The sequence below is a fragment of the Halyomorpha halys genome, unplaced genomic scaffold (assembly GCF_000696795.3).
Source record: "Halyomorpha halys isolate HHAL.00 unplaced genomic scaffold, Hhal_1.1 Scaffold1164.1, whole genome shotgun sequence".
NCBI lineage: Eukaryota > Metazoa > Arthropoda > Insecta > Hemiptera > Pentatomidae > Halyomorpha > Halyomorpha halys.
In genome coordinates this window covers 108,729-127,420 of record NW_027115560.1, presented here as the reverse complement: position 1 = coordinate 127,420, position 18,692 = coordinate 108,729, and the positions used below count along the sequence as shown (strand labels likewise).

General features: G+C 30.7%; 2 protein-coding genes across 5 annotated transcripts; one reads left to right on the top strand and one right to left on the bottom strand.

Annotated features, from left to right (window-relative positions):
• Nucleotides 1-3,477: 3,477 nt before the first annotated feature.
• LOC106688608 (glucose dehydrogenase [FAD, quinone]) lies at nucleotides 3,478-5,919 on the top strand. The gene has a single exon (XM_014433148.3). It carries the CDS (start codon nucleotides 3,562-3,564, stop codon nucleotides 5,638-5,640), a length of 2,079 nt encoding a protein of 692 aa, XP_014288634.1. The 5' UTR covers nucleotides 3,478-3,561; the 3' UTR covers nucleotides 5,641-5,919.
• Nucleotides 5,920-7,450: 1,531 nt separating this feature from the next.
• Nucleotides 7,451-18,167, bottom strand: LOC106688609 (tax1-binding protein 1 homolog). 4 transcript variants are annotated; one of them, XM_014433151.3, is made up of 8 exons: nucleotides 17,783-18,166; nucleotides 17,504-17,707; nucleotides 17,261-17,431; nucleotides 15,844-16,002; nucleotides 13,742-13,915; nucleotides 11,267-11,377; nucleotides 9,863-9,994; nucleotides 7,452-7,617 (listed from the first exon to the last, which is right to left on the bottom strand). In XM_014433151.3, exons 1-8 carry the CDS (start codon nucleotides 17,903-17,905, stop codon nucleotides 7,609-7,611), a joined length of 1,083 nt encoding a protein of 360 aa, XP_014288637.1. In that variant the 5' UTR covers nucleotides 17,906-18,166; the 3' UTR covers nucleotides 7,452-7,608. The 4 variants fall into 4 exon arrangements, with proteins under 4 accessions (XP_014288639.1, XP_014288637.1, XP_014288635.1 ...); XM_014433149.2 differs by having other exon boundaries at nucleotides 7,453-7,617; nucleotides 17,255-17,431; nucleotides 17,783-18,164; XM_014433153.2 differs by lacking the exon at nucleotides 15,844-16,002 and having other exon boundaries at nucleotides 7,451-7,617; nucleotides 17,255-17,431; nucleotides 17,783-18,167.
• Between the last annotated feature and the right edge of the window lie 525 nt (nucleotides 18,168-18,692).

The window sequence follows — 18,692 nt, the reverse complement described above, 5'->3', positions numbered from 1 at the left end:
ATTTACTTTTTAATGGAAGCCACGATTGAGACGAAGTAATCCTGAATGATTCTCAAGCCGCTATTCAGAAATTATCTACTTGCAGAAAAATTTGGGAATATGGTTGCTATTCTGGAAAAAAGAGGAAGGATTATAGATCTGTAATGGATACCTGACTCTGTTTGTAAACATGGTAAAGATCAAGCTGACAAGGCAGCAAAGCTTGGTTGTGGGGAGAATCAGACGGGTGGACTGCTAGCTTACAGAACAGCAAGATCCATCGTAAGCTCTTACTATAAGTATAAGGCCAGGACAAACGTCAAACACAAGCGGAAGTTAACAGTGAGAGGTATTTTTGAATAAGGATAAACGGATCACTGGCAATCTTACTGCAGCTGAGGGAGTGTTTTCCCCGTCTAATGACAGGACAGGATCTCCGCCCAAAATTTATTCATAGGATAGGCCTAACAGACTCACCGATTTTCCCTCTAATAAGAAAAGATTAAAATAAAAACCAACTTATACTGGGCTGCGAGAGAGAATGCCATAATAGCCTACTTAGTTTAGCATAGGAAAAACAAAAAAAAGACATTTTACGGTCAAGAAATTTGTAAGAGTGCGAGAGACACTTATTTGTTCAGCGTTAGATTATGTTTTATAGCTAATCGAGAACATTTGATAGGTCCTTGTCATGTTATTCAATATTGCTCTCGCATAACATAAGCGAACGTACATGCAAGATGCTCTGTCTGGATAATTACGTCCATAATTCTCTAGAAAGCTGCTAATCGATTGGTAATACCAAAAAGAAAAAAATTGAGAATTTGTATAAATGATTTTTAGTCTGAAAAGTTGTGAAGGGCTATTCTTCCAATTTGCTTACAAGGAAGATATCAAAATTAAATCAAATCTTTATTATACCTAAGCTTTGTCTGTGCACTTTTAAACAATGTAAAGGTAATAATAATATTTGTAATATCTGATTATGAAACTGCCAATCAACGGTACTAGTTTATCACAGCAATTACGATGTCTTAAAACTAATAAAAAGCCAATTTTTAGTGTTCAAAACTGAAATACTAGTTATTTTAAGTTAAACCATTTGGTCCGACAAATCAAGTAGTGCAAAAGAGGTCTGGTGACGTCATGGTTCATGATTACTGATAACTGGAGTGAATATTTCAGAGATTGAGTATTCTTGTAGGACCTGACCCGTTGAAGGTTTTGACAGATTTCGACTAATGAAAGCTATGGTTTCTATAAAATTCATCTGGCGAAAAAATGGCGTTTGAACGTGATATTAACCAAATACCCTCCTTGCTCAAGAGTAACGGTCCGAATGAAGTACTGAACTCCCAATATCCCTGTACTCCAAGACTTGCACCAAGTATCTACACGTTTGTATTGTTCTTTTGAATTTTGTTCGGTTATTTCATACGATTTATTCTATTTTCATTATAAAAAGGAACAGAATACAGATAGATTGTGGGAAGATAGTCCGGGTGGCGGTCAATAAGGGTATCAAATTAGTAAAAGAAAACTATTTATTGTTAATTAACGTTTTGCCCCACTTTGCAGGGCTGTCAGATTGAAACAGAGATGACGAATGTTTCAATCTGACAGCCCTGCAAAGAGGGGCGAAACGTTAATTAACAATAAATAGTTTTCTTTTACTAATTTGATACCCTTATTGACCGCCACCCGGGGACTATCTTCCTACAATCTCTCTCTCTCTCTCTCTACAATAGGACTTTCTTCCTACAATTTGCTTGAAACGGTCAACTTTCTTCTTCCAATAAAAAATAAAGATAAGCTAAATGAATGGAAACTAAAATATCAGCAATACAGGTAATATATGATAAAAAAAATTATATAAATAGTACTAGTATAGTTAAATTAGCTAGACATATAATCTTCATAAATAAATATTTGTATGAAAGGAATATGGTCCGGGTGCGGTCAAGAAAAACTCAAATAGTAGAGATATACTAATTAAATTAGTATATCTCTACTATTTGAGTTTTTCTTGACCGCACCCGGACCATATTCCTTTCATCTTCACACACGGTCAATCAATAATCTTCCAATAAATATTTGTACTATGTTAAGTCAATAATAAACGACAAAATTTTAAAATGGGGAAATTCATTAATTAATTAAAACACGAAGAGCACAAATATCCATCTGTTGGTAGTTCTAAAACAATTTAAACTGAAAACAAACGTGGTGCAGCTCTATCGCTCCTTTAATTTATGCCCAAAAACCGACACCCGACTTGCCATCGTATGGCAGACGTGTAGAAGCACGTTTAGGCATAAGCAGTATCTCCAATAAAATAATCAGCTTTCATCTTTTACTTTCAATGTCTGTCAGAGCTGCACTTCATCCTTTCAAAACTAGAGAACAAGTCTGCCAATTAGGCCTACTGGCCATTTTTGAGTCAGTAATTATTATTTACTGTTTTCAATACTTATAATTTCTAAGATTCATACCAAAAGAACCAAACCTATTACTTGGGCCTCCCAAAGCTCAGGGGTTAGGCGCAAGTATATCGTTCTGAGGTCTGCGGGCGGTGTCGATTCGAATCCGGCATTGGGGCGTTGACTTTTTTCGTTAAGTAGCGGTCCCACGAAAACTTGACCTCCAACCTCATGTTAGAATAGGTTGGTCACCTGAAGATAACTAAACAAACATCACCTTCGACGTGAATTGCCTTAAAAAAAAAACCTATTCCTCCAATCAGATCATCAGCCTAAATATTGTGCAAACAAGACAAAAAGAGCTGTCATGGAATTGAAAACCAATTATAAATATAGAAGAAATCGAATGAAAAATAAAGAAACATTTTGTGTGTTTTTATAAGAAATTTAATATTAGTTTTTAAACAGCTTTAAAGTGATATTATCTTATCAATTTAGCAGGATTTGAAGATATCACTTTCATTAAAGTTATAGTAATTTGAATTGTTAATTGAACTCAGATTTGATTCTACATAATAATAAGAAAAGGATCAAGAAGGTTATATTACAATAAAATAATAAAAACTAAATTCTTTTTTGTTTTGGCATGTTAATAATCTTTTTGCCTAAAGCATAGAGGTCATCTTGAGTCAGTAATTATGTAATAATTAATTAATAATAATGTAAGTCATCATACAGTGAGTAAGCTTTTTTACCAATAAAAACTAAGGAAGGAAGATTGAACAAGTAGCCTTCATTAACTGCCCTTAAGGTGGCACAAATACTTTGGCAGATACATTGGTCATTATAATAAAGAAAAATAAACAATTTATTTTAATTTTATCATATTGATCCCCAAAATATTTGGGAAATGTATCATATTCAAATCCATCTTGTAATTAAATTTAAATCAATGAAATATTAATTAATAAGCATTAACTGAGGTTGTGTACAAAGAATTGTACATTTGGAAGGGCTAAAAAAATAAGTAGCAGATGTAAGGAGTAGTAAACCATGTGTTTATAACCAATCTTATCAATCATATAACACATGTAGTCAGTTTATCTAATACCTTAATTTCCATATTATTATTATTTTTGTTGTTTAATATTTTTCTATAAAAATGTCACTAGTTGATATTGCATCAGAAGTTTCTTTGCAACATTGGTACATTGCCAACCCTTGCCCTGGGCACACCACTGGTAGAGCTGGAGTTGTATTTAGAAATCTAATAAACACAATTATGGTATCTCAGTGTGCTCTTGCTTCTCCTTGCATGTTTCCAGACGACTTTGGACCATTCATGGGACAATCTTGTGGTGGTAACTGTGTACAGTTTGATTTTATAATAGTTGGTGGTGGGACAGCAGGGTGTATAATAGCTAATAGGTTATCTGAAATAGAGACTTGGAGTATTTTATTGTTAGAGGCTGGAGGGGATCCACCTATTTCCTCGGATGTGCCAATGTTCTATATGTCTCAACAGTTATCGTGTATAGATTGGAAATTCAAGACAGAAAAAGAAGAAGGTATGTATCAAGCTATGATTGGACAAAGGGATCTATGGCCAGCTGGTAAAGTCTTAGGAGGTTCTAGTACAATAGGACGAATGCAATATCACAGGGGCCACCCATCTGACTATAATTTATGGGCTAGACTCGGTAACACTGGTTGGTCTTATCAAGAATTGCTTCATTACTTCAAAAAAGCTGAAGATATGCGGGATAAGGAAGTAATGGCCTGTCCCGAAATCAACCAATACCATGGTATAGGAGGGTATTTAGCTCTGGACAAATTTAGAAGCAGAGAGATACTAATTGATCACATTAAAGATGCTGCTAAAGAACTCACTTATGAAGACATTAGAGATTCTAATGGTCCCATTTCTACTGGATTCTTTTCAGCACATGGAACACTCAAAGATGGAGAGAGATTGAGTACTGCCAAGGCCTACTTATCACCAATTAGAGACAGACCCAATATTTTTGTCGCCAAGTACTCACAGGTAACCAAGATATTATTTAATGGTAAAAGAGCAGTGGGCGTAGAATATAAATGGAGAAATGAAACAAAATTAAGAACTGCTATGGTGAAAAAAGAAATCATTATTACGGCTGGAACAATCAACACAGCCAAACTTCTGATGCTATCGGGGATAGGCCCCTCAAAACACCTATCCAAACTAGGTATACCAGTCCTGTCAGATTTAAGGGTGGGCTGTAATCTTCAAGACCATGTAACTTTTGGTGGTGCTGTTATGACATTAAATAAAACAAAAAGGGCAACTTCTCCTTTTCAGCATTTAGATTCAGCTTATGAATATCTTTCAAGGCGTGCTGGTCGTTTTGCTACAATACATGAATCAGAAGTGTTAGGTCTTGTAGGTATACATGATGATGAAGAACCAGATTTGGAAATGTTTCATTTATTTATAAGACAAAATGACATGACCACTTATAACATGTGGGCTTCAACTCTTAACTTAACTCCTGATGTAAGAGAGATGTTTATAAAACTTTTAGTAGATTATGATTTATTAATAATAATGCCTATTATTTTGAGACCAGCAAGTAGAGGGCTAGTACAGCTCAGAAGCTGTGATCCATTTGATCCACCAGTGATTTTTTCAGGTCACCTCAGGGAAGATACAGATGTGGATCAAATGCTGTCAGGAATCAAATTTGTAACACTTATGGCAGATACAGTAGCACTTCGTCGACATGAAGCTGAAATGAAACGCATTAATTTTCCTGGCTGTTGTGACGAAGAATTTAACACTGATGGCTATTGGACTTGTGCTTTAAGTCATTTAGCCACCACGTTTAATGATTATGTTGGTACTGCCAAAATGGGTACACCTTGTGATAAATCTGCAGTTGTCGATCCACAGTTGCGTGTTTATGGTGTTAAAGGTTTACGAGTTGCAGATGCATCGATAATACCCATTATTCCAAGTGGAAATATAATGGCAGCAGTAGTTGCTATAGCCGAAAAGGCTGCTGATATGATTAAAGCAGACTGGCTTACAGAGAATGCTTTAGGTCGTAAAACTACATGTGCCCCTCCATGTAATATTAGTACCCCTCTTCCAACAAAGAAAGCTGTTCAGAAACCTGTAAAACAAGAACCATTGAAGATAGAAGCAGGAAAATCAGTTCTGACGAATCAAGCAACTACACCTGTTATGAAAATAAAAGTCTAATTATTATAGCCCATTTAATTTTTGGTTAGAATTTGAAACTTTATGACCAAATAAATACATTTTTAGGAGTTATGGTGAATTCCTATTATTAAACATATGGCACCATTATATATTTACTCTAATTGAAGAATATAAATGCAAAATAACTGCAAGTAGAAGGGTGTGCATGAAATGGATATGCTTTAATCAAGACATGAAATTGAATAAAGGATTCAAAGAAATATGAAGATATTTATCTACATTGTAACAGATCTTTACTATTATATTAACATAATTTCATGAACATTTTTTTTTTAATAGACATAAATTATTTTGAAAATCAATAACAGACACATATTATTAATTTTCAAAATGTCTTACCAGAAAATTTAGTAAATAATTTAAGTCTATGATATAATGTAATCATTCTATTATGATGTAGAAATATATTTAAACTGCTTATGAAAAGATTAGTGCTTTGAAAAATATAAAATACCATTTCACTGGATTTATGGTTGAACTTTAGTTACATAAAATAATTTGGTTTTGTAAATAAAGAAGCTAACCGACAAATATAAATAAAAAAGAAAAAACTTGTATCAATTAACAATAACAAAGCATAAGTTATAATAAGAAGTTATTTACAATAATTATCCTCTCTTGTTTCTGATAATACAGTAATATAATTCTCTGATAATATAATGTGTAGGCAGGGTTAGTAGAAGTGACATGATTTAAAAACTTATTATATACATTACACTCCTAGATCTTTAAAAAAATAAATGCTTCAAGAGTCTAGTATAAATTAAATTTTATGCATTTTGGACTAATCTGAGTACCTTGCTTGTTTACGGGTTTCCATGATTCCTGTATGTTGCGGAGGTATTTTCTGCATCTTTTGAATCCTGACCGATTAAAATAAATTCATTTTACATTTCCTATTTTTTTTTAGCAGATTGTTTTAGTTTTAAACATCAATTAAGTTTTGTTACCACAGAGTCTCATTTCTTGTTTTTTTATTATTTATTAATGCCAAAAGTCTAAATGCATAAATAAATAATAAAAAACAAGAAATGAGACTGTCTATGGTAACAAACCTTAGTTAATATAATAGTAAAAGTACACATTAAAAATATTTTAACAAAATATTTACATTCAGAAGAAATAATGAATGGTGGTTTCGCAAACCACAAGATCAAAGTCAGATACAAAAATTTTAAAGGTATGGATGAGTGTCATGCATAGTTTCCAATAGCTAGGAATCAAAGAGATACTTCTAATTTTTCGGCGGGGGAGAGGGAGCCCCTGAAATTACTATTACTTTTATAAACCCTATAATCAACTTAGTTTAAAAACAAATTCGAAATCGGTTGGGGAAATAGTAAAAATAGATTTATATTTTTATATATACAGATTAGTGTCGGAGGAGTGTCTGTACTGAGAATCAGGATGTGATTAGATTCTGAATTGTAACTGAGTTAACAAAGTGTCCAATTTATTTCGTCTTAATTACTAGCTAATATAATGTTTACTTTTGAAACATTTTGGAGGGAATTTGAAATTTTTAAGTTAAGATTTATGCACAATATTCTATATTCCTTCCATAGAATGTTGTGCATAAATCTTAAATTAGAAATTTCAAATTCCCTCCAAAATGTTTCAAAAGAAAACATTATATTAGCTAGTAATTAAGAAGAAATGAATAGGAATCTGACAAAAATGACCTATTTGTCCGGATGGTTTTCACTACTGGAAATTCATTAAATAACATAACATTAACTAACAGCATTTATTATACAAAGCATTCCAACAAACACTTAAAAAAAAATTATATACATTAGCCTATTAAAGAATTAGAAAGAAAACTACAACTAGCAGAAACTTGTGACTTATGCTCTCATTTAAATACCAGTGTCTTATAACTTTTTTGATGAAAAAATCTTCATCTGAATGATATTCTAAAATTTTAGAGATGAAATTGGCAGTCCTCTAAAATTCCTAAAATCATAAAAAAAAAAAAAAATGTAATTAAAAATAATTACTACTAATTTTACTAAATAAGTAAAGTAAACTTTAAAGTTTTCAATGAATACAACTAAAATTAATATTAAGAGTTATTTTTATTGATATTACACTACGTACGTCAATAGTTACTATAAATCTAACAAAAATATACATTTTAATCTAGCTAATACAAATATAATTCCTTTAACAGATCACCGTCTTCCCATATTATGCTCAAAGAACATAACATTGTAACTTTCAAATACCTAACACATGTGACAGGAATATAAACTGACACATATCAATGTTCACAAGGTACTTACTCGACTGAAGATACCAATCGACTTCTTACAATAAAGTCACAGCTTTCTTTGTCTTATTCAGTCCTTATAAAAGTCAAAACTTGTTCAGGAACTGAATGAGACTAAGCACTGAACTTCTGTGACCTATCATCATCAGTAAGAATATTAGAAAAACAATAGGAATTGATTTTATGTGGTTATTGTGTATTGATTTCTCAATTCTTGTTAGCCTTTGTCAAATTTATTCAACATTAAATTGAAAAATCACTAAAAAATAAAAAAAAAACTCAGAAATTGATTGAATATAGCTCTGCAGTAGACTGATTCTCATTGCTTCACAGCAATATATCTTTTTCATTCAATTACTGAATAATCTCTATATTATATAAAAAAGATTTTAGTTAAATATTAAATCAAGGGAACAGGGGGTTCCTCCTAGTAATTCATAAAAAAGGAAATTCATGTCATTTAATACGACTGCTTTCCAAACAAAGATTTAAATAACACTCTCTGAAACATTAATTCTTAAATTTTTAGGTTCCATGCTCAAAGACAACTATTTTCGAATCAAACTTTGATTGCCTTAGCTGTCAGTAGAAATAGACGAGAACTATCCTATCTAAATAAAACAAGAATATAGACATTGCAAACCTACAGCTTTGAGAAAATAAATGTGAATATGCAGAACTTCCAATGAATGCTAGGATCAGAAATTCAGAGGTTACAATATTGGAACTTAAATTATATGTGGACAAATATGAATTATTCTTAAGAGAGCTGAAAGTATATGTGGAATGTAAGTAGTCTCCACCAAGGTAAAAGAACTAAATGATGGAGTGACTAAGCAAAAGCTACAGGAGCAAGGTAGAAGAGAGCCTGGAAAGAGTTCTGTAGAGTAAAGGGTTCAGTAAACTAGTTTGGTAGAAACCTGCAAAATGGTTATAAAGAAAATGTCTAAATCCAAACCAAACTTTTTCTGTTTTGGAAAAGAAACTTGTGGCTATTGTTGAAGGCAAGTTGGAAGAAGAGCAGAGCATTTAGATCTCGCCGTCAGGCACATGACAAAATGTTCTCACTCAGGACAATTATTGAAAAATGATGGAAAAGAGCGAACAGAATTAACTCATGTTTGTAAACCTAGATATAAAGGTAGTCTTTAATCTGGTTTCTAGACAAGATATTTCTAATCTGATTAACAAGATATTTGTGGGTTGCTTTAACTATTAGAAATTTATGAACTGCATTGATAAGTACTATAAAATCTATGTACCATGACAAAAAAGGTTTATTATGTATTCTGATTAACAGACAAGAATCTAGGACCTTCAACATGATAAGAAGTTAAACAAGATGACAATTTTAGTCATCAAATTTTCTTCTTTTAATCAAATTTGTGGATAAGATTTTAAAAACATGCAAGCAGAGGACAACACGGATAGCCACGGGAAAGAGTAATATGAGGACCATTCTAGCTAAAATTTTTGTTTTTGCATATAATATTGTCCTTAATACAGAAAAATAAAAATCTTCAGTGAGAAGTTACTGAGTGGGAAGCTAATCTGGAAAGAATGTAAGGAGATGCACATTCAATACAAGGAGGAAATACTAGAAACAGCAGATGAAAACACCTATCTTGAAACAGTAAAACAGAATTGAAAAAGGATTTATAATCATGAGAGATAGTTGACCTTGGATGACTTATAAGAGGAGAAGATGGTTGGGGGTGCGGTCAAAATATAACACAAATAAGTTGAAGTAACTTATTTAATTGTGCCAACGTTTCGGCCAGGATTTCTAGCCTTCATCAGGTCTGTTAGCCCGATCAAATAAGTTACTTCAACTTATTTGTGTTATATTTTGACCGCACCCCCAACCATCTTCTGCTCGTATAGAATTGAAAAAGATATAAACTAAATTTAAAAATTATGAGTACTAACCTCTTCTGAAGTATTATTATTGATATCATAAACTTCAGCAACTACTCTTTCTTCGGCTTTCTTTGTTTTTACAATATCTTGTAATGAAGTTGATGGACAATAGCTCAACCTTGGTTTGTCAATATATCCCAACTATAATAAACAATTAATATAATAATTATAAAAAAAAGCATACAAATAAAAAAATATAATAATAAAAAAATATTAAAAACTGAAATGGAATTATTATAAAACATTTTTGTTAAAGGAAAGGGCATTTTTTCCAATGAGGATAGTTTATATCTGGTCTCATAAGGAACAAAGTACTCATCGTTACTAGCTACCAGCTTTTCAGTGTTATGGACAGGGACCACTTAAAAGTTTTCAAATAAACTATCGATTGCAAGGAAAATAACAAGTACATATCAATCAATGATCTGCCATTCCTAGTTTAAGTGACCAATAATTTATTGAATCATCGATTATTATGGAAAATACTCAATAGTACTTATCAATCAATCGATTTTGACAATCATCATTTCTAGTTAAAGGTCAAGCTAAGAGAGTAATCAAGAGTAAGTAGCTGAAAGATTCAAGGTCTCATAGGTTCATTGCGTTCAGTTCATAATAAAGAATCTAAGTTGTTAAGGATTATTGGTAAAGTGGAGTTTCACTATAGTTTAAAATAATTGTTCTCTAATTTCACGGTGTTCTAGATTCGATTAACACCTCTTTTTTTTTTTTTTTTAGTTTTAAAAATTTTTAAATGAAACTTGACAGACCTTATTTACGTTGAAGTTTCTTTTGGTATTAAAGTCGATTTTATAACTTCTAAGTTACTTTAAACTTCTTTTAGTACTTTTATAGCACACTTAACATCGAGAATTTCCAATGAAGCATTACCAAAGAAAATTTAACTTCGAAACGATTTTATATTGGTGATTTTTATGATCTGATATGTGTTCTTGAACTATAAATCCTGAAAATCACCTACAAATTTCATGAAAGAATTTGTCATCATAATTGAAAACCCTGGCTGGCAGAGAATACTCAAATTGTGATAACTGATTCTAACATGACATTGAATTCTCAAATTGTTTTGTTCTTATTATTTTCCATACTGGTTGATCATAAATCATATGTCTTCAAAAACCATACACAATTCATTGGAGTTTTTGGCTTTTAGGAAGCATCACGGAAGTAAAATTGTTTTAATTAAGAAATAAGCAATGAAAATATCTCTTTCCATTAGAAATTCGAGAACTAAGGGGAGAGAAGAACAGGAAGAAGTTACTAAAATGACTTCACAACTGAATGAAACTTTATTCATCATACTTAAGATCAAATTTCATTTAAAAATGTTCAAAACTCTCAAAAAAATGGGGGGTGTTAATCCAGTCTTGAACACTGCATATTATTCCTTACCTCACAAATAACTTTGTTTAAATCTCTAATGGTAACCTCTTGTTGTCCAATTATGGCTTTCAGAAAGAGTTCTTTGCTTGAAAAATCCCAATCAAAATAACTGTGGGTAGCCTAAGAGAAAAAAAATAATAATAAAGATAAGATAAAACTATTCTTAGGGATTGCATACATTTATTTAATATTTTAGCTTTAACAAACAACTGAAGTAATTTACTCTACATATTAACACCAATACCATTAGGATGGCTATTTTATATTTTAGAATATATCCTCTGACAGTTTCTAATTGAATTTCTCGTCTTCAATTATTTTTAATAATAGACAGCCACGCTTTTTATTTTTTAATAGGAAAAGCTTTTAAAATATTCATTCATAACTAAGAAGATATAGAACAGTCTATGATTTTAGCTTAATTTTTAAAACATTGAACTAAAAATAAAAAATCTAAAATTATCATGTGAATGAAAAGTAATTCACTGGTGTTCCCACCAATCAGCTATGTCCTGTGCAGCTGCTCTCCATTTTCAGGTCCTGTAAAAGGCTCCTCACGTCAGCCACAGCCCCATCTATCTATTAGTTTCGGTTGTATGGATCTCCTATTGCATCTTATCCAATATCTTGGGGATTTCTGTTTCTCCCATCTTTAGTAAGTGATTCACTCAGCTAAGCCTCCCGAGCTTAACAACAGTAAATCAGTGTATTAAATAGACCATGGAGTTCTCGATTTTTTCTTATTCTTTATCCTCAGCTATTCCCCTGTTTTGGGTAACTACTTTCTAATTTCCTCTGGTATATAAAAGGCATTTGCAGATAATTTGATTTGTATATGTCTTATTTTGTACAATTTATACAGGCAAAATGTCTTCTGGAGCTTGATTTAATGTATTATTATAAAATAGGGGCAGATTTGTGGGGCAGTACAATTTCATTTCCAAATTAAGCACCAGGTCTATTCTATTATATTGTTAACTACATACTACTGGTTCTTAATAAAAAGGCATCCTTTTTTACCAACTGTTGCCCTAAATTATACTTGAAACTAAAAAGTCATTTTTACTAAAAAAAACACTTTAAACCTTAATCATCCTTCTATGATAAAAGCACTTGAAAACCTCATCTATGACACTCTTTGCTAAAGTCGGTTTTCTTTCTCTTTTAAGATGAAAGATAAAGCTTTATGAACTAAATGAAATCCAATAATCAACTGAACACATTTGTAAGCTGATAATGGTCTGTTAAAAGCAGAAAGGTATGACACAAGGGTAACATTTACATTTCTACCTCCTTTCCATCAGGTTAGTTTTCTTTAAAAAATATATGTATATTAAACTCCAGCATAAAAGTCGACAAAAAGAGTGCTGAGAATTTTGGATTGGAAATGAAAAAAGTTCTCCATTTTTAGGTCCAGCCTGATGAGGGTGAATTAAATATGTAAAGGGTACATGAAATAATTCCGTACACAATGAAGATATGTGGTTTTGTTTGCTTAATTTAGCTTAGATTAAGTTTCAGGCAGTATATTCTGAATTAATAATGAATATGAATGATAGACCTAGCATTATGGTTTTACTGCTGATTTAATCTAACTATGACAAGGGCAGGTATTTTTACAGATTTTCATGTAGATTATAAGGTTATCTTAAGGTTATAAATTACCATTGAAAAAATAACTAAGATAGATTCCAGAAATGGTTATTACAATATTAAAACTAAATTTTCCAATCAACTACCCTCTAGCAACTCGGTGCTTGGCCTTTTTTTTTTTTGATTCAAATCAGATGTCACATTTAAATAATTCTAAATGAAGGATATGATTGGATGGGAGAGGGTTTTAAGCATTCAACTCATCTTCATTTGACGCTGAGATTCTCTAATGATTATTTCCAAACCACTAGTGAGATATATCAGCCTCTAAAGAAGCCATATCACGTGAAGTTACTAAGTATATGAGTTAAGGCACAACCATATAAATCTCAACAGGAGGTATTTTTTTAGAACATCAAAGTGACCAACTAGAAATAGAATCTACAGGTGATCTTGCTAAAGGAAGAATATACAGATCCTAGTTAATGTGATCAGTTATAATCCATGGATCTACATCTATTTGGTATTGTCTGAATGTTCAAGACTTTTAATGAACTAATATGACTTTCATCAAGCATGTCTGAGCAATATAGCTATAGGTACATCAATAAAATATGTCCAAGGGAAAGAGTAGATTTTCTTTCTTTCTTTTTTTTTTTTTTTTTAAACAAAATTTAAAAAATAAAGTAATAAAAGAGTTACTATTAAATAATTTGCCATGTTAAATTCATCAGTATTGTCCTGATACTATCAATTCCGAAGGTAGAAAAATGATTAAACTTTAATCTAAAACATATAATTAAAACTATTTGTTGAATTCAGATCATAATAAATAATAATAAAAATGCTAATGAAATAAAAAAATAAAGTAACAATTATGCCCGACTAAACTCCTTTATTTTCAGCTTGCTCATAGACTGAAGATCTGATGGCATTATCCACGACTTCAGATAAATGAAGCATGTATGCATTCAATTCCTTTTCTTTATCTTCCCACTGGAGCAATTTTTCAAGTCGATCTACTCTGTTCCGTAAGGAAAAGTTGTGATCTTGATAAAGCTTAATCTAAAATAAACATTCATGAATTAAAAAAAATTGAACTGCAAATTAGTAAATAATTAATCTATAATTATCATATCAAATTATTTAGTAAGAAATTAAAAATTGAATAATAAATTATTTAGATATGTGAGGATATTGATAATTATTTATATCATTAGTAAAATAGAACTTTCAGCCTCTTTGAGAAACTTAGAAGGATAAATGCATGAGAATAAATTAGAGCAACAATTATTAAATCAGTAAGGTATATTCAAGCCTTTAACATTCAACATTTAATTAGTTCCATTAGTTCAAAATGTTCTCATTTACTTAGCAAAACAGAATAAAGAAAGTCATGGAAATAAGAGTCAATGGTAGATATATATAATATGTGGTTGACAGTGTGTGAATTTAAAGGAGATGCTCAGAGAAGAGTCAAGAAGAAAAAAATAGTTTTCAACTATTTATTTATACACTGTAGGTCTTCATCAGGACAGATCTGGGTGGAGATGTAAACTGTTTATAAGATGTAAACCCATCACATTGGTAGTTTAATTAAAATAAGTGAATTGTGGAAAAAATAAAACATTAAGACCAGAAAAGGTGATAATTATGAACAATTTTTTTTTACTTCATCTGTTGCTATAAAAATTTGTATTTTAGTATATTTCGAGATGGGAATCACAGATATATATATATATATATAATAATAAGTTCTTGCCAATATATAACAGTTTAACAAAAGATAATGAAGCCATAACACAATGGGAAAAGATTAGGCAATCTCGTCTTTTCTCTTTTGAACCGGATAGATCTATTTTTCCTTTTTCTCTCCTTTTGTTATTCATAAAATTCTTTTAATTTTACCGATCGTTTCTTATTACTAAAAATGAGAACTGTTTATTGTTTCAAATGAACAAAATTAAAGGGTAATTTAGAAGAAGATTGTTTGAAAATCCAAATTTATACTTTATCAGACTATTTCAATGGTGACAAGACCTAACTGATATTAAACACCATTCAATTGTAAATTGAAATTACTGAGTGTAATAAAAATATAGCCATTTTTGAAAATAAATATGTGAAAAATTGATACTATTAAGTGGCACTTATGGTTGGTCGATTTTATAGAAAAAGTTTCTGTTATATTAAAGGCATATTTCAGTTTCTCACTTGTTTTTAAGCTAGGCCTACCACACACACTGCTTTGTTTTTCAGCCCTGAAATTCAGGTCGAATCATCGGCAGAAATAAATAAGTTTTACTAATTTGTGTATCTTTACTGACCACATCTATCTACGATCAACTATTAACACCTCATAATGTGTGATGAATTTTCCTTTAGGAGTAGCCTCATCAATGGTTCACCGACTGAACTAGAAGACCCAAAGCAGTAGACTTTGAGCAATAATTGAATTTGTAATAGAAGAGAATTTTAAATAAATCTGAAGATGGTTGGGGGTGCGGTCAGAAATAACACAAATATGTTTTTTCAACTTTTTGTGTTATTCCTGATCGCACCCTCAACCATTTTCACTTCATATATATTATCTTCATACCACGGTCAAATATCTTCTCATCATTAGAAATTTGAAGATGATTTATAGGTAAGTATGATTTGAAAAAAAACAAAACATGGAAAATAAAATTGTTTAAATTTCCATGGTAAATGTTTTAATTTAAAAATATATAGTAAAAATTTAATTATAATTAAAGTAAAAGGAAAATAAAGATAAAATAAGGATAAAGAAATTATGGACAATTAGTTAACTCTCTTGATTAAAGCCTAAAGTGGGAACTTGTAAAAGAAGTATTAAAAGACCACATATGTTTCCTCCTCACAGACAAATCTAGCTGGTAAATATCTCATTTTAACATGAATTTAAAAACTTTATAAATCATAATTATCAACAAGCATATTTAGTAAGTAAAATAAAATATATTGGAATTTACCTTTTCAAGTAAATCATCATGTGATTCTTTTAACTGGAAAATACTTCTACATTGGTAACATGATGTACAAGAATTTTTCCACTTTGAAATAGAGTAAAGTTTACAATTAGTGTGGAAATGACCAAGAGAAGGGCTGGTAGATGAAACCCTCATAATCTCCTAAAACATATAAGATGAGACGAAACCAATGTACAGACTGGTCACAGCTTCAAATCAATCGAAAGAAATGCTCACAGTTTATGGTAATAATATAAATTATTACATAAGTCTTTACTAAACTTCATTAATTAACAAGTCAATCAGATGTACTCTGTACACATGAATATTTTCTCGAGATACCTACATTACATTGGCTAATACAAAACCTTAGATATTAAAAATACTAAACGAATGCTCATGGAATGAAACATTAAAAACTCATTTGGAACATACAATATGGATGTAACATCAGTGTAATGAACTGACTTTCAATAATCAAATTACTAAACTCTATTCACAGTAAAAGCTCAGCTGTGACAAGAAATGGATAAACAATTATTTCTGTATAAAATAATTATTCGAAATTAATTTGAATGTAATGACAATATTTTATATGATAATGACAGATAAGAGTAGATATGAATAATATTTATGAGAAGATGGAGGGGGGGAGGGGGCAGTTAGTGAAGGACACAAATAAATAAAAACTTATTTATTGCTGCCCAAGTTTCAGGCAGAATTTCTAGCTTCACCAGGGCTAAGAAAGAAAAAAAAGATAACAACCAATGAATAAAAGGAATATACAATGATTAGAATGATGGAATGATTAGAAAATAAATAAATAGCTGTATGAGAAGAATACTGCCTTTGTCTTCTTATAATACTTAAACTATTCGGGTCTGTCTACACTATTTATGTATCCATAATCTTTTTTATGTTCTAGTCATTATTCATATCCTTTAATTCATTAGTTATCATCCTTAGCCCTGACAAAGGCTAAAAATTCTGGTCGAAATGTTGGTACTAATAAATAAGTTTTTAATTATTTTTGTTCTTTACTGACTACACCTCCAACCATCTTGTTTTCATATATATTATCAACGGTCAACAATGTTTTCATCATAATGAATAATAATATTGTATAGGAAAGATAACAATTAATAGTAGAAAATATATTATAATATATTAGTATATATTACATTTGTAGAATAATTATAAGCTGATGATGAGAAGGCCCCGAAACATATTAATTTGTTTAATGTCTTGTTAGTTAAAAACTAATAAATTATGATGTTGAATGTTAATGTTCATTAATGAATTATAACAAACAAATTAGGTGAATATACATTAGATATAAAGTTAAGGGGCATTTAGAACAAATTATATGGGGGTTTCAACAGTGTATTGAACAGATTTTCAATGATCAAATTACATTTACATCTTCCTCAATGGTATGATCCTCATTCCAGGGGTTCTTTACATCTTGATTTTTAAGTGGCGAACTTCCCATGTTTGGTGTAAATGACCCTTCACATATAGTATCATTTGGAAGCTTGGATCCATTCAGGTTATTCACAATAAACTGAAAGTACTGGCTTACTCCCAATATCTACAAATTTATATAAAATTATCAAATCATAAAACAACTTCTAATAGAGAGGCTATGAGCAATTGTTATTACTTCTAAGTACTTATTAACATAAACAAACTGGTAAGGAATACCAGCTTTGGCATCTTGAAGATATTTGATGTTAAATTTCACTTTCCTTCTTCTCCCTGATTCATCACATGGTAGGCTTAGAGCAGATTCATGGGCTAGAAATGATTCATAAGAATTCCAACCAGCATTAAAAATACCAATCCAATCTCTGCTTGAACCTTTAACCTACACGTAAATAATGTCAAAGAAGTCAATACAAAAATAAAAATAAAACATTTAGTCAAGATTTGAAGTTTTTACCGCCTTATCTAAAGAAAACTCCACTTCGAAATCTTTTGAAAGATCATAATTAATAAGTACGTTCTCAAACTTGACATATTCATAAATAACTTTTTCAGAATCTGAAAAAATGGTAGATTGCATTTTGATTACTGAACTCGAGTTTACACTAACTTAACAAGAAATCTGTAGTAATACTGAAAATAATGTTGGTTGGACTGGCTACGTGAAGTAGGTGTGCTGCTGGTTATAGTCCCTTTATTTTGTAATCAAATGTTTTCGTTTTCTTTCAGTTCTTTTTTTTTTTTTTTTTTAGCTATTAGAAGAAATTATTTTTATATTCCTATTGGGTATGTAATTAACTATATTTCTGAGTTAATGATTTTTCTTTAGACAATAAGATCTACAGTACGAACTATTGTTGAAACATATGTAGGTGTACCCAGGAATTTAGTTTTCTACATGGATAAAAAAGTTTGAGATGGTCGGGGGCGCGGTTAGCAGCCACACACAAATAAATAAAGCTTATTTATTTATCCCGACGTTTCGACCTGAATTTCAGACCTATATCAGGGCTGAAAAACAAAACGAGAACCTTAATTCAGAAAAACAAAAATAAAAATGAAATAATAAACTTGGAAATATACATAACAATAAAATATAATAAAACTATGATTATATAATAAAACCATTTTCTTCTCATATCACTCTGCAGTTAACAATTAAAACCTCATTAAAAAAAAAATGTAATTCTACGTTTCTTGGAACGTAAAACCTCAAATTTTGAGAGGGTGAGGGGGAAAATTTTGTACTTGGTCGATCACAATAGATAGTTATAACACATAATGTACTAAAATACACATGTAATCACAGGAGGTATCTGTAGTGTATTTGATATACTCTTAATTTTCTCCCACGAGGTCGTTATCAG

What these genes read in the sequence shown, in the direction of transcription:
- LOC106688608 (XM_014433148.3), top strand. Translation starts at nt 3,562, where the DNA reads ATGTCACTAGTTGATATTGCATCAGAAGTTTCTTTGCAACATTGGTAC.
- LOC106688609 (XM_014433149.2), bottom strand. Translation starts at nt 17,905, where the DNA reads ATGCAATCTACCATTTTTTCAGATTCTGAAAAAGTTATTTATGAATAT. An exon ending in CCATTGAGGAAGATGTAAAT is followed by an intron (nt 16,003 to 17,254) that starts GTAATTTGATCA and finishes TATATGTTTTAG; the next exon opens with GAGATTATGAGGGTTTCATC. An exon ending in AGCAAGCTGAAAATAAAGGA is followed by an intron (nt 11,378 to 13,741) that starts GTTTAGTCGGGC and finishes TTTTTCTCTTAG; the next exon opens with GCTACCCACAGTTATTTTGA.